At 33.8% G+C, this 17089-nt stretch overlaps 1 protein-coding gene across 4 annotated transcripts in view; it reads right to left on the bottom strand.

The window, feature by feature from the left end:
- Nucleotides 1-8285: 8285 nt before the first annotated feature.
- bdl (borderless) overlaps nt 8286-17089 on the bottom strand; it is a 43176-nt gene continuing 34372 nt past the window's right edge. For all 4 annotated transcript variants that reach the window (XM_088233039.1, XM_088233041.1, XM_088233042.1 and 1 more), the window contains exons 6-10: nt 16857-17075; nt 15379-15649; nt 13087-13302; nt 10890-11117; nt 8286-9289 (exon numbers count right to left, since the gene is read on the bottom strand). In XM_088233039.1, the coding sequence (XP_088089165.1) occupies nt 9033-9289; nt 10890-11117; nt 13087-13302; nt 15379-15649; nt 16857-17075 (1191 nt within the window). In that variant the 3' untranslated portion in view covers nt 8286-9032. The remainder of the gene's footprint in view (nt 9290-10889; nt 11118-13086; nt 13303-15378; nt 15650-16856; nt 17076-17089) is intronic.

Consider the following 17089-nt stretch of genomic DNA (forward strand, 5'->3'; position numbering starts at 1 on the left):
ACCCAAATAGGGATAATGTAATGTCATCATGGTTGTTATTGAACATCGGATAACTGATAGTTCATCGATAACTGTATGAAAGAAATGAAAGATTTCAGAATAGGAGCAAAAATGGGTGTTTTATTTTGTTTTAAAAAAGAGAAATACTTGAGTTCTTATTATTTACTCAAAAACTTTCCAGACCATTTCCTAAAAGTTCTAAATAACTTGTGCTGGAAAAATGGAAATCGAGTTGAGGTAGAGTGGGATTTGAACCTCGGACCTTTGGCCCGTGAGTCCGCGATACTACCACGGGACCACAACCCGGTTTCTAAAGTTTAAAACTTACCTGTCAATTGTCTTCTGTATGCTGATGATGCCGTGCTTCTTTAACAAGAACGTAACAAAGAAGACCTGCAATTTGCTAATGAATGCCGATAAACCAAAAGTGATAAAGGTATGAAAGTATAACTAAATGTGAGATCAGTGAGAACGGAGATATTCTGAATCAGGTAAAATAATTTACGTATCTGGGAAGTATGTTTACTAGGGATGGAAAGACAGAATGATTTATTTTTTTTACATTTTTTTTTTTTGCACCACAACAGGCCAGGAGGCCTAATTACAGTGGTGAATTACATCACAGAGCACCCAGGCTTGAGAAAAATCACATTTTAATTTTTTGTGTTCTCACCGGGAATCGAACCCGGAACCTTCCATGCGTGAGTCAAGCGTCTTGACAACTGCACCACGGAGGCCGCCATTGAAATGATATTGAAAGAAGGGTGATTGCCGGGAACACGGTAAACTATACACTTAAATCTTTCTACCTTGGCCAACAAATGTTTGTCGCTAGAGGTTAAACAAGTGGTTAATAATGGAGCTCTGGTGCCGACCCTTACAATATATGGGAGCAAATTAAACAATTTTCTAGTTGTTTTCTATCAATTCAAGAATAAGGAGAATGTGTTACTACAGTAAACAAAATAAATATTAACGTCCAAGTAATCGTCATCATTATCCAGCGGTGCATAGGACACTGCATTATTACACCAAATGTAGCGTTGTTTGATCATCTGTTACATGAAGGTAAGGTGATCAGTCTTACACTTCAGGTCCAGGAACAATGAAATATTGCAGTTATCTTCAAAATCAGTATTTTGCATTCACCCTGCCAGGAGTCAAACCCAGGACCTCAAGAATGGCAGTAAAATGTTCAAAAATGACCAAGTAAAATGGTAAAAAATCTACAAAACTATGAGAGCCAATGAAGTTACGGAGAATTTTGTAGTACACAATTGTATTTCAAATCAATACAGCCTTCCAGGCCATACTAATAAATGGTTTGTACATCGAATGTTAAAGGTTTGTATATCGAATATTAAAGGTTTGTATATCGTAAAATACTGTTTCATGTAACTTATACCCGTATGCAGAGACAAAACTTAAGGTGAGGAAAGTATATTCTAATTTCAAATGCAGAGAATAACCCGAAGGTGAAGACAATAGAATGTACTCTCCTCACCTTAAGGTTTGTCTCTGCATACGGGTATTAGCCTTCAGGATAAACAAAAAATAAAATGATAAATCAAAATATAATATCAGTTTTGGAAAGCGAATAGGACATCAACACATCGGGGGGGGGGGAGAAAGATTATAGGTCAATAATATATTGGGATTTCAATTGCGGTGAAGCTGAACCTAAGTTTAACCAATGGAAAGGAATAAACATGCCAAATGCCGAATTGGAGGAGATAGAACTAGCTGCACTAGTAAAAGAAACCGAATTACTGCACAATGGGATAAGATTGACAGGATATGGGATGAATTTAGGGGAAGAGGAAGGTTTAGTTTCCTATACAAAGGATATGCATCCCGAATGGGGCATCCGAATAACGAGTGGTATATGCATTCCTCGTCAAGCTGACACTCACACCACTCGTTGAAATTAAGGATCACACTTATGTGTCCGCAAAAATGAGGGTTCTGGAAGCCGAATTTTTTCAGGTTTAGATAGCCAGAATTCGTAGGCTAGTGCTAAATTAAGATTTGAATAGGTTCGAATAGCATTGCAACCAATTACTTTTAGCGTTTTCAAATGCTCAAATAAAACCGTTTTTGAACAAAAAATGTTTTGTCCCCCCTCTGTCCTGACTACGTAATAACTTTTTTTTGCTTTAACACCATTCACAAAAAAAATATCTCGTACACTATGTGTTTACACAAAAAAGGAGGCCTCCCTAATCCTTAGGACATGAAATGGGAAGAAATATATTTTTAACATCAATAACAATGAACCCTTGCCGATCTGAATTAGTGCTTGTGGATATAAAAAAGATTTTTATTATGTGCGCAAGAAAATAATTATTTGAACATTCTCAAAATGATAACAAATCTACAAAATTCAAGAGATATAATATATTATACGCTTAGGTATTCAATCAAATAAGTTTTACATTAGAAAAATAAATTTAATATACTTAAAAATTAGAAATAGCTTTAAATATCATTTAGAAGGACAACGGGAGGCTCACATATTTAAGGCGACTTCTCGGACTTCTAACCAAAAAAAAAAAACCAGACGAAAGTCAGCTGTCACACTATAAAAAAAGATAAAACAAACTTTCCTGAGTATTGCCGACTTTCAAAATAAACTGAAAAAATATTAATATAGGCGTTCTGAGGGATACCAGTTAAAACATTTTTTTTAAATCTTGCTGTTTTTTAAATTAAAAAATACCTAAATTAGGTAGGTACGTGAATCTAAAATTTTGAATACATGAACACCCAGAATGAAAGTGTTTTTGATTCAATTAATACATTGAAGAGTTGGTAAAATAAAACAAATATATCGTAAATTTAGATTTATTCCATTATGGTTTAAACATATTATTATGTCCTATACTATTAAGGCAACTTACCACTAACTTAATAATTTACCCACATACATAACCACTGATTTTTTAATAAATTATTTTAAGCAATTTTATTTTATTTTAAAGCAATTATTTTTAATTGCAAAATCAAATGACTTCAAAAATGTTTAAAATATTTAGATATATATATTTGTTAGTGTATATCTTGAAAGGCTTACTATAAAAAAAAACTTACGTGTAAAAATAATAATATGCTAGAATTTGTGTATTTTTATAACGTGTCAAATTATTCCAGTAGTTTATTTGAATCAATATTACAGTCTTACTTAATTATCAAAAATTATCCAGACTTAAAAAAAGGGTAATTAATTACTGTAATAATATTATAATCTTTCGAAGACGAAGATTCTACCTACGTAGTTGTGAAATAACGTTTTTTTATTATTTATCATTCGGTTCAATTACTTGGGCGGTGAAAAAAAATTGACAAAACATTGACAATGGGGAGATGGAATAAATCTAAAATTACTTTACTGCAATAATTATTATCAGTCATTACAGCTAGAAACACTTTTTTTCTCAATTTATATCCTAAATATTTTATTCGGTAAATAAACTTCTACTTAGGGCCAGTTGCATTCAAAAAAGTAAAGTTGAAAAAAGTCATTTTTGCGTAGTCGAAATTGACAAAATAGGTTTCATGAAAAAAATAAGTTCGTCATCTAATTTCATCCATTTTGACAAAAACACAAAAATTATTTAACTTTGTTTTGTTTAACTTCAACATTTTTTAACTTTAATTTCAACATGGTTTTACTTCAATTTAGTTTAACTCCAACATTGTTTAAACTTTGTTTAACATTGTTAGACTTTAACTTTGTTTAAGTTTAACATTAACTTCGTATTACTTTATCTTTGTTTAATTTTTACTTTGTTTAACTTTAAATTTGTTTAACTTTAACATGGTTTAACTTTAACTTTATTTTTTTAACTTTTGATGGTACATCTGGCCCTCAATAAATTACTATTACTTACAGACACTATCCCACCATTTATATTATTTCAAACATTTCTATGTTATATCTATAGACTAGGGCACTTTATTCAGTTTAGATCAATTTGCCGTAAGTTCTTTTATTCCCCTGAAACAAGCTCGTCGTTATTTCTGAAATATCATTTATTTAGTTTTTTTTTTATTAATTAGTCAGGTATTCAAACAGTAAAAGTTTGTATTATTGTAAAAAATATATTCAAACGTCGGTCACAGGTTTCAGCTATTATACTAATAATGAATATGTGTACATAATAAATGTTTGATTTGATCTTTAGAGATACTTAAACTAAAATACCTACTAATTATTAACAATACAATCGTACATGCATCTTTCGTATACATAATAAAAAAATCACCATGGACATAAAACGCTCTACTTTACTAGTAAATAATGTCTTGGTAAAATTACTTTTATTATTTATGTAAAAATAAAAGAGTTGATAAAAATATCAAAATCCACTACAATGTCTATGGTGGACCTACTAGCTTTTGAATTGAAATACAGTTTTTTGACAGTGTTTCACAAAATAATGAGGACATGTTTTAATTTAAATAGTAGTGAAATGTTTTTTTCACTGGACTTTGTAGAACAAACATAAAAAAAAACAACGTTTTTAACCACTAATTTTTGTTTTCCACCTACCGGTTTCAAAGCAAACAAGCTTCTTCGTCAAGGTTTACGTAACTAATTAATTAATTCCTATTTTATTTTTATCATGTTCACTAAATACTACACGTGGACCCAACAAATCAAGTCTTTAAAAAAAATAAAAAAATCTGGGGTATACCAATTAAATTGTAATGACTACGATTTAATCTACATTGGAAAAACTAAAAGAAACTTTAATATTAGAGTAAAAGAACACTTAAGATGCTTAAATAATAATATTTTTTCTGAATTCGCAAATCATCTGATAGAAAATAAGCATAACTTCAATAAAGACACTGGATTAAAAGTACGTCATGTTGAAAATAAAATATTAAAATTAGACAACTTAGAAATCTTAGAAATTAAAAAAGCGATTCATAATAAGAAAAAAATAATTAATAACCAAATAAACAATATTTATTTTAGCCCTCTCCTGTCTAGCTTCGAAAATATTGATATCAAATTACCACCCCCGTAAGGAAAAGAGACTTGATTTATTGGGTCCACGTGTAGTATTTAGTGAACACGATTAACATAAAATAGGAATTAATTCATTAGTTACGTAAACCTTGACGAAGAAGCTTGTTTGCTTTGAAACCGGTCGGTGGAAACGGTGGAAACCGGTGGAAAAAAAAGTAGTGGTTAAAAACAAAGTTGTTTTATTTATTTTATTATAATTAATAACCACAAAAGTTAGTGTTTCAAATAGAAACTTTGTAAAAAAAAATAATTGGGTGGTCATACTGGCGTTCGATATTCATCAACACGGATTATTCCACTGAGGACACATTATTTTGGTTTTATATTTATATATAAAACCAAAATAATGTGTGCACTATGCAATACTTTAATATTGTATAGTGCAAAACTAATAGTGACTATATTGAAAAGTATTTTTAAAATATATAATATCCATGTAGGTTTACAAAAATATGACATACTTACATACAGTATTGTCTCCATTAAATAAAAAAGTTGATCAGTACCTAAATATAACACTAAAGCTAGGGTTTCCTAGGACAGCGGTGCCCGTATCTTTACGGCCGTGGTGAATTGTTATGCGGTGGACAGCCGTCGTAACGGTGACTAGAGAGTTGTTTCCTAGGAAAACGGTGTTGATTACACCGTTAAAAAATATACCCACTCTCTAGCCACCTCTACGACAGCTGTCCGCCGCATCACCGTTCACTACGGCCGTAAAGATACGGGCACCGCTGTCCTAGGAAACCCTAGCTTTAGTCATAAACAAACCTAATAATAATTATGAGTCATTCCGATTAAACAAAAAAGATTATATATAATGTATGTATAATACACTTTTTTTCATTTCCTTACTTACATTATTACATGGCGTATCTTTCTTATTACATTTTTTACTATATTGTTTCTGTTTATATTATTGTATGCGTCTCCATCGCGTGATTTAGATGAGTATTTTTAATTTTCCAAAAACATAATCTGTGCTTTTAAACTATTTTTTTGGTTGAATAATTAAACGCAAGAATTCTTCTTACCAAAAACCTGCTTAAATTGAGATTAATATGAAATTAATAGCGATGATTTTACTTACCAACCAATTATTGAAAAAATACAAACAACGTATTTTCAAAAAAACATTTTTAGTCGGTGTACGTATATGATTCTGAATATATTTTAGTAGTAAATTAGATAAATAAGGCAATTTGGAATACTTTAAACAACAATTTAATCCCACTTACATACTTTTATCTAAAGATACATTATACAAACATTATTATTATTGGCTTATAAACAATTGTATAATTTTGTCAATATTCATGTCTTCTTCAAAAAAGTGTTACCACCAAGTTTCTAAGTCAAAGTTTTTTTCAATACTATAAAGCAATCTACCATATATGTTATTGCATACCAAATACTTTTGTACGTAAATATAATATATACTTTTTAAAATCAATATGCGATTTCTGACGTTTAAGGTGTTTATTTATGAAGTATAGTAAATATTTGAATATATGTATGTATATATATATATGTTATATATGTATATATATATATATATATTTAATATAAATAAATTGTTTTTTTTTGGCTGGGAATTAGATTTTTTCTTTTATAAATATTTATACACTTTTAACTTGTGGTTTGTGATGGTGGATTAATATAATATAATGCTTGATGTAGAAGATGTAAAAATGTCTCTCTGCCGCTTCTTGTTACTTAAATTATCCTTTTAACCTTGCGTGAAAAAAATCCGCAAGTTCCTGAGGGGGGTACCAGGAATACCTCGGCTAAAATGGTATAAATATGAATGTACGTCATTATGATTGTCATAGTAGTGTTTATACAACTGTTTCTTTCCAGTTTTTCTTTTCAGCAAAATTCATACATTTTTTAATAAAAACACTTATGCTTTTTTCGCACTATATCTGAATTATGCTATTTATTTACATTAATAAATAATAAAGTAGACTCTTATAAAACCTACACTCAAAATTAATTTTAAGGTCCCCTTTCGCATGACAAGAAATAAATATTTATTCCAACTTCCAGTCTGTAGCACTAACTATGCACAACACTCTTTCTTTTTATCGTTCTTGCTCAACCGATAATTATTTTTTTTCATCTATTGATATATTTAAGATGCCCCTTAATTTATTTTGAAATAAATTAAGATTCAATTCTGGTTGCGAAACGCTCCCACTTGCTTTTTAATTATGCTCACGCTTGTACACACCTAAACGCTTACTCTCACACAAATACACCTCTTAACGTATTTACTTACTCTCATACTAATACACATAAACACACCGTTTTACATATATTTATATACGCACGCACACATTTAAAAATGTAGCATAATTGATGATTTCATGATTTCAATTTTGAAACTTTGATGATCTGTCTTTTAATCTTATCTTTATTATGGATTTAATCATTGTTGACGGCATGATTCTGTAAAATAAATAAATAAGAAATTCTGTTGCGAGAGGATGCTATAATATGGCATCGCGCCGCTCTCTCTGTTACACATGATCTAAAGTCTCGCTATGCGTTAGCGGGCGGTACAGCAGGAAGCTAGTAGGGGAATGCATGTAAAATTTAAAGCACGAAATCCGGATTTGTGTGGTTATGGCCGAAAATAAGCGATCAAATATTGGTAAAGCGCACGTCCAAAATGACCAACATATCAATGACTATTAAACTATATAGCGATTAATTGTAATGTTTGCTGTTTGCACGGCGTGAAGCAAAATGTGAATTAATGTTGAAAGAATTCGATTGAAAAATATTTTGATACATTATGGGGTAGGATTATGCAAAAAAATAATGAAGATAACCCTGGGGATAGTTTTTCGGCCTCGTGGTGTAATGGTCAGCGCGTTAGCCTGCCATGAAAGAGGTCTCGGTTTCGATTCCCGACATGGTTAATGTGAAATATTTATTTAAAAGGGTGTTGTCGCACTAGAATATTTCATAGTCCCTGGACTGGTACCTGAAGCGCAAGACTGATCATCTTACCTTTATGTAACAAAAAAAATCATTTATGGGAAGATTACGAAATGTAATAGATATAAAAAGTAGTATTCTTATATTTAAAACAATAATATGTCCACACATAAATTACTGTTCTTCCATTCTTTTTTTAAGTAATGAAGGAGAAATTAAAAATATACAAATTCTTCAAAATAAGGTGATGAGGATTATACTTAAAAGCAATATATATTCTAATGTAGAAAGAATTCACAAAGAAATTGGCTTGCTCACAGTAAAGCAACAAATTAAATATAATGTAGCAATTTTTATACATAAAATAATTAAAGGGATGAATAAAATAAAAACAATAATAAAATTTAACCAAAAATGTCATACATATGAAACAAGGGGTAAAAAAAATATAAAATTACCAATGATGAGAAAAACAGAATATCAAAACTCATTGTCTAAGGGATTGAAGCTGTACAATGAGTTATCTGAAGAAATAAAGGAAATAGAAAAAATCGAAATATTTCAAATTAATTTGAAAAAATATGAGCAATTTCGACGAAAAAATTGTAATATTATTAAAAGTTTATATTAGTTCTTAAGATGTTATGAACTAACTTAATAAAGCATAAATAAATAAAAATGATATAGATACGCTGCGATCGGTGTACCAATGCAGTACCCTATGCACTATTAGGTGCAGAAAGGGAACGATGATGATGAACCCTGGGGGACCCCAAATACCCCACTCAGGCCCGGATTAATTAATATTTTTCTCCCAGTTTAATCAACTGTTCGACCACGGAGAGCTTAAAGGCTGCATGACACCTTTTAGTTTTTTTTAGCAACTCTTGACTTATCTCTATTTTCTCTAAGCACGCAGTAGTATTTTTTTTCGCATTGGTAACCACTTTTAACAACAGATTTTCTTTTTAGGTCCCGTTTAGTAAAAATAATTTCATCGGAAGTACGTAAATGTTCTCCGCAGCGCACTCGAGTAACGTTTCTCAAATCAGCGGTCCCCGTTTGACTTATCTTTATTTCCGTTCTCTGTTGCGTCTTCCTTGGGGGCCAACTTGTGGCGGGAGAACCAGAATAGGGCTCCCGCGAGGATAAGGAGCACTACGCAGGCCACTCCAGCTACAGCGCCCCGGATCCTCCCGTAGGCCGGCACGTGTATGGACACCTTGGAGCTGATCACCTGGACATCGTTAGTTGTCAGGCCAACTACTTGAAAGTGATACACTTCGTCTTCCTCGAGATCTTCAACTGCAAAGAAAATAATGTCTTAATAAAACCCAAATACAATATACATAGAAATTTAAATACCTACTTTATTTATAGTTTATCAACAAATTTCAAGTAGATCAACAAATTGAAAATAAATCAATTATTGGGATGAGGTGAAAGCGAAGATAAAAGAAATGCATACGCAAACATTTGCCGGTTGATGCCGCCCGTCAATTAATAAATGCGTTTGTAGTGTCTAGAGTCGATTATTGTAATGGTATCTATGCAGGTCTACCAATGAACAAAATGACTCGTCTACAATCTGTATTGAATGCCGCAGCGAGACTTATTTTCGGAATCTCTAAGTTCAGTCATATCACTCCACTACTTCGGGAACTACACTGGCTACACTGGCTACGTTTTCCACAGAGGGTCGAATACAAACTCTGTTGGCTTATGTATAAGTCACTGCACAACTCGGCTCCGGAATATTTAAGGGAACTATGCATTCCAGATGAACTAGCTGACAGGCGTCTCACGCTTAGATCAGCTACATCTACGGCGAGAGGAAAAGTTATTATACCTCTACGCAAACAGCGCACTAAATTTGGTGAACGCGCATTTGCGGTCGCAGGCCCTATGGCATGGAATGCTCTCCGAGCAGAGGTGCGAGGCTGTGAAAGTGAAGTGATGTTTCGGAAAAAACTTAAAACCCACTTGTTCTCTAAATCATTTGAATAAATCCGTAGCACGTGACAACAAAATAAATTATTTTAATTAAATTACAAATTTAAAAGCTTCAATTAAATTAACTTAACAATAGAATCAGCATGTAAAGCACCCTTGAGGTATTTTATTACGAAAATGGCGCCATATAAGTTATCCATAATTAATTCATTAACTTTATGTAAAGGTTTAATTCAAGCAACCGAAAGGAATATTTAGAATGAGTTTATATATCACATGTCAATCAATATATTTATGAAAATTTAACGTATGTGCACAGACATATTAATGATTTTAGTAGAAGGAACAAAAATTTCCATAGATTCAACACAAAAAATAAAGATAATCTAGCTGTACCCACAACTGGAAAATTTGTAATTCCTTAACCTCAAACCACATTCGCCCCTATAATAAAGTACCTCTTGATATTCAATTTTGTAAACAAAGTTTTTTAAGGATATTGTCAAGCACAGGCTGTTTGGGAAGAGCAATTACGAGTATATAATCATAGATTATTTGCAAGACAATACAGCTTGGCAATAGATTTGTGTTAGCTAGTTTATTGATTTGAATTACACAGGGTGTTTGTTAAACCCTTTTTCTTGGTCATACCGATCATCGTGGTTTCGGGTGTGACTGGGTTTAACAAACACCCAGTAGTGTTCATTTGTATTTATGGTTTGTTGACTGAATTTACTAATTGTTGAATTGCATTATACAGTTTTAACTCATTGATGTTTACAAGAGATTCAATGAACCCTTCGTAAATAAAGAAAAAATACCAATTATAATACACATATTTTTGGGAGCAATCAAATAACTGAACCATTGAGAACAATAAACCATGGTAGGGCTTTTTTTTAGTCTCAGGTAGGGATTACCTCATTATTAGAAATATTTATTATACTCTCACTTAGATAGTAGTTGTTTTTAGTTTCAGCTGTCCCGAGAAGAAACTCCTCGGTTCCCCTGGACCAGCGGACTATGTATATCCTGAGCAGGTCTCGACCGTGAAGGGGCGGCAGCCACTCCAAGAGGTAGCCCTCCGTAGTCAAGTGGATTCCCAGGTCTCGAGGGGGGCCCATCAGGCCATTAGAGGCCAGTGGGTAGGTTGTGGAAGAGAAATCCTCGTCTATATTTCCTGAAACAAAATAGACAACAGATAAATAATATCATTTTGTAATATTATAATGAAAATGAAGGTTGAATTTTACAATTTTGGTGCTAACGCAGGTAACACTAAAAATCCGAAGCATAAACACATTTGACAAGCCAAAACTGCCATTTTTTATTAGACTGAGACTGGATCAGTGCGGCACTGCTCGAATGTATGCTAAAGCTGCCAGATGTTCCCTTAGGTCTGTTTCGAGCATGCATGCTGGTTGCTAGCTGACTTCATCCTTAATAATTATTTATAGTTTAAAATATAAAAACAACTGTAATAAACAATTTATAAATAATGAAAAATATGACAGATCGCATTCCTGGGCATATTTTTGACAAATAAGCTGTCATGGCCGCCAGACGACACCATTTTCCCAGGAAACCACTCTCTAGTCACTGTTACGGTGGCCGTCCACCGCATCACCGTTTATACGGCCGTTAAAATATCAGTACCGTAAGAAATTAATTGTGTTGATTTAAGAAGATTTTTCTGTTCTGGTATTTTAGTTAGGCTATTGTGATATATGATTTAGGGATAGTTGGTATGGTTATGATGATTTAGGTTTATATGTTTTGTATTCATTTTAATAAAAATATTCCTTAATAGTATGCTGATGAGATTTATTTACTACATGCACTCATTTTTTATGAGTCTCCAAAAGTCGCGAAATTTCGAGACTTGGTCTCCGAATCTCGTCTTAGTCTCAAGACTCAAATTTGTGTTGAGACTGGATGCGCTTGTCGTAAACGCTCAATCAGAATTTTAGTTCTATTTCACACACAGAGCTGTGTTTATCATCCACTTGGACACAAAAAATCCACGCATATTACTTCAAGCCACTGTAATGTGAAAATAGTGCAATTGACACACAGAAAAATAAGCCAAAAAACTTAATTGTGCATTTGAACTCCATTAAAATCCTTTGATTTAAATTAAATTCCTTGAGTAAACAGATAGTTGGATATGCAGATGACCTTAATATTGTGGGAAGATCCTTAAAAGCTGTCAAGGAAATCTTCTATCCTTTGGAAACCACTGCGCGTGAGGTGGGCTTAAGAAATAATTAAGATAAAACAAAGTTTATCACTAGAAGCCAAAACCCATTTAACAGAGCAAGAGGTAGCGTGAAGTTCACAAATAATTACTCCTCTGAGGCAGTCAACCAGTTTAAGTACTCAGGCTTTCTTCTCATGGAATGTAATAAGGAAAATACAGAACTATAGAAACTAATATCGGTAGGCAACAGAATATATTTATCCTTGCTGCTAGTGTTTAAGTCAAGAAGCATCCATAGGAAAACGAAGATTACCCTGCACAAGACCATTATTAGAACTGTATTGGCGTATGGATATGAGACACTGACACTGACAGTAAGGTCCGCTGAGATGCTGGACATATTTGAAAGGAGAGTTCTTCGTCGAATCGGTGGTCCCGTGAAAGATGGAGAAGAGTGGCGCACTAGGCAAAATGCCCCAACGCACATAAACCTGCTCAGGTTGAGATGGACGTACAGAGAATGCCTGATCCGCGAGTAACTAAGGGAGTCATGAATAGTCATCCAGGGGGTAAAAGAAGAAATGGAAGACCCAGACTGAGGTGGGAGGATGACGTAAAAGTAGATGAAGAACAGTTTTTAAAAGTTACTGGAGGCGAAAGTTGAAGGAGGCCAAGGCTCGATTAGGACTGTAGCGCCATTGAAGAAGAAGTCCTTAAGTTGTTGTCTCAGTATCAGCTCTTTTACTTCACAAAAGTCAACAGATGGAAGAGTTGAGGAAATGTGGATGTTTGTTAACTACGTTTATAGGCAGAATGGTAAATGTTACATACTGTGTAAAGTGGCCACTTAAACCTGTTATTGACAGGTCATAAGCCATGTTAGTACCTAGACTTCAAAATTCCCTTCTCAAAATGTTTTTCCTCTCTGTTGCAACACATTTACATTTACCTTTTGTTCGCGATACTATTGTCTTACTGAACATTCCTTCTCCAAAGCGGTTGGGGCTGTAAACCATGAGCTGGTATTCCATCCCTGGCATCAGGTTATTAAGGGTAACTTCATTTACTCCGGGAGAGGAGACTCTCACACTCTTCCACTCCATCAAGTCTGTGCGGCGGTACCACACCTGGTCTCGGTACTCGTTCCTCCAAGGATCATCTTCGTCTGTCGGAAATATTACAAAATTACTTCAATAATATTGATGTTTTTTGTAGATATTTCTTGATAAAACGCCATATAAAGGTATGGCTACTGATTTTCATAAAATACTGGTAAAATTTCTTGGTTACCTTGTTTTATTTGAACCGTTGTTCGCTTGTTAGCTCGGATTATTAAAATTACATTGCTTACAATATTTTTGATTTAATCACTGAATTCAATTTTTGTTCTACAAATCTACAGATACAAAGTTGTTGAGAATTTAAAAGTCTAGGCATGTAAATGCCTGAGTTGGGTTGATTGATTACTTTACACACTTGTTACATTCACTATTCTGCCTACAGGTAGTTGACTTCCTCATTCATGTATGGCATTTTTTGATTTTTGTGTATAGTATAAAATGATATTCATTTGCGAGTGCGGATTATAATGATTAACACGGATTAGATTTGAAATATTTATTACCTACTAAAAGTTACACACTATATTGACATATAATTCATCAAAAGGAATTCACAATACAGTTAAAACTGGCCAAGGACTCTGCGTGCAGGCGAGACGACAGATCGAGAAAAAATACAGCAAGCGATGTCCTTTCAAGTATCATATAGAAATAGAACGGATAGAACCTCTTATATATTCCTCCTCTTATAGAACCTCTTATATAGAAGTTAGGTTCGTATCAGGTTTCCCTGCTGAAAAAGGCGTTCCAGTGTTGGCAACCTGATAATGTTTATTCAAGTATTTCGTTCTCTGTTACAATAGTATGCTTGGTTTGTTTAGATACTTATTTCAAAGTTAGTTTCACATAGATATTAGAAGTTTGGTTAAAAGTAACGTTATCTTTTTTTTTTAAAAGTCAATAGTTATTCAAGCCAGCCGATGAGAAATCGTAAGCTCTGTAAATCCCTAGATTTCCTTATTTCCAATAGTTTTATCTTGTTAAAAACATTTAAAGAGTTGATATCAATCCCGTCGGGGAAAAATTCTGAATTTGTTTATAAGAATGTAGTGTTTATTGTTTTTTCAAAGGAACAATTGGCTATGACTCGACTAGGCTTGTCAGTTACTGGAAAAGTGAGGATATGGAAGAACGTTATGAAAAATATACCAGAACACCCAGACCAGTTGAGAAGTAATAATCACATTTTTTAATTATTTTTATATGAAAATGATAATAAAATTCACATAGATTTGAAGGGATTTGGATTTTAGATTTTTAAAACATGCATCAGACTCATCACGACTTACGAAGTCGAAGCAAGAGCAGATACTGTTCGAACGAAACATCTCCTAAAAACTTCAGAAATGACAACCTTGTGATCTTTTGTAGGTAAAACTCTAAGAGATAGGAAATTCTCAGAACCGCAACGTAGAGGACATTGCGGGATGGAGTAAGTAGAGAAGCCAATTCCGGAGGGACCGCATCGAGATGATGGATCCTGCGAGGATTCCTGAAATTTTAATTCACGAGTCCCCAGAGGTGCGTCGACCCCCAGGACGACTACCAACGAGGTAGAGGGAAGGTTGGACATCTGCAACACTGGACCAAGACTAATATCCTGTCTAAACTGATCTCAAGATCTAAAAAAAAAGTTTTTTTTTGTTGGATTATTTTTCTTGCAATCAAGAAAAAAAAACTAACCAATCTCCCTGAATGCTGAATGTCTTAAACTAAGTGGTTAAAACCCATCACTTCTACAAAGGTTTTGACGTACTCAATACTAAATGATTTTTTTCTTTCAGTTACATGCATCTCTTCCCTGGGGTGGTTTTCTGAACGCAAAAGCGCGCATAGTAAACGCATTTTTAACGCGTATTTACGTACTAAATATACGCTAACAAAGCGATGTTTTTGCACGCAATTCCGTTCAGAATACTAGCCTCGGTATTGTGTTAGTAGTAAGATAAATTAAATTGTTATAATCGAGAAACTCTATACTGTAAAATATTATAATTTTTCGTCTCTTTTGAACAAAAAAAAATTAAACACAACCATATGATGTTGATGGATTGGTGGGAGGTTATATGAATTTAAATTCTAGACTACAGCCTTGATAAAAACATATATAAAGTACTTACGGGGCCCATCGTAAGGGTAGGGAAGTGGGAGTGTGCTGGTAGCGGGCATCCAGCGCACCGTGAGGGACTGCACTCCGGAGGTGGCACTGACGTTGTACGGGGCGCGAGGGGGCAGGTTCTCGATGATGAGCTCCGTGTTGGTGGCCAGAGAGGCCGCCTCGTTACTGGCTGAGCACTGGTACAGGCCGCGGTCAGACTCCTCGATGGAGTCGATGGTCAGGTTCCCCCCGATCAGCTGGTATCGGCCCTCGGGCAGAGGTGCACCATCCATCTACGAGAAATTGATCGAGATTTGCCGTGACGAAAAAACGGGTTTGGGATTGTGTTTGTCAAAACCGGATGCCATTGGGTTGATTTGTTTAAATAAATGTTCAATCATCTTGCTTCGTTAGTAGAAACGTCAAACAATAATTAGATTATGAATATATTGCAGAAAACCATTAATGATCTAATGACAAATATGTCAAAATTTTCACCGGTTTGCACAGTGAGATCGAGCTACCAAAAAAATCGGTTGACAATATTGTTCCGTGTGAAACAACATCTTTCATTTAAGAAATCAACTCAAACGACGATAATTATTAACTTCGTGATATATTATATTATGTAGCTATATTATCCGTTACTTACATAACTTATATTAAAGTTAATAAAAAAACAGCACAATGTATTAGGTATTCCCATTACGATTGAAATGTCGACTCAATCTATTCTAGAAAAGAATAATGCCAAAAACAGCCGCGCCGAGAGCCACATGTCCTGCAATAGTAATGGTGATCATATGTCAACTGTATCATCTCAATGAAAAATAGCCCTTAAGAAATGATGTTCGAAATACTGTTTTCCAAATCGAGAACGTTCAAATAATTTGTGTAATCTGCAAGCTTACTCTAGGAGAAAAACACCGCGACTGAGTTTAAGATGTTCGAAATATAGTAAACTTAAAATAAATAAAAACAACTTTATTTTTTCTCACTTTTTTTTCTGCCAACCGATTTCAAAGCTATACAAGCTTCTTTATCAATGTATACCTAACTAATAAATTCTGTCGTATTTTATTGTATCAATGTTTAAATAATATCATGCTGCGTATGGAGCTAATAAATCAAGTATTTTTGTCTTGTAAGGATGGGAAGCGTAATGTGAGATGGATACGATCTTAAAACAAGACAGGAGTAGACTAAAGAAAATATTGTATATTTATTATTTTTGAATAGCTTTTTTAATTTTGAAGATTTCCAAGTTGTCTAATTTAAATATTTTAATTTAAATATAAAATTGAAATATTTGACTTATTTGTATGAAGAAATAAATTGAAATATAATTGTAAGCTGTGCATGATCGCTTATACAGATGATTCGCCTCTGCTGTGCATGCACGCCAAGGTAGAGGGAGAATGGTGAGCGTACTTTGTATTATTGTATTCGCGCTGGAACATGTTTATTTAAACATTCATTAAAACAAATTCAATGAGGTACCCTCGTCCATATAATGGTCGGTCGATGGTTGGCTTCGCTGTCCACGGCGTCACAGGGAAAGCTAATGCTGTCTCCGAGTCTGCGAAGGTAGAGGCTATGTGGGGTGACGGTGAACACCGGCGACCTCTGGACAATGACGTTGATCTTGGGAGAGGTTCCAGTGGACCCGAGCTCGTTGTACGGAGTACAAGTGTAATGGCCGGCGTGAGCTTCATCTACCTGTAATTTTACCA

Source organism: Micrasema longulum, unplaced genomic scaffold (assembly GCF_059751315.1).
Source record: "Micrasema longulum isolate JH-2025_06_02 unplaced genomic scaffold, ASM5975131v1 h1tg001050l, whole genome shotgun sequence".
NCBI classification, from domain to species: domain Eukaryota; kingdom Metazoa; phylum Arthropoda; class Insecta; order Trichoptera; family Brachycentridae; genus Micrasema; species Micrasema longulum.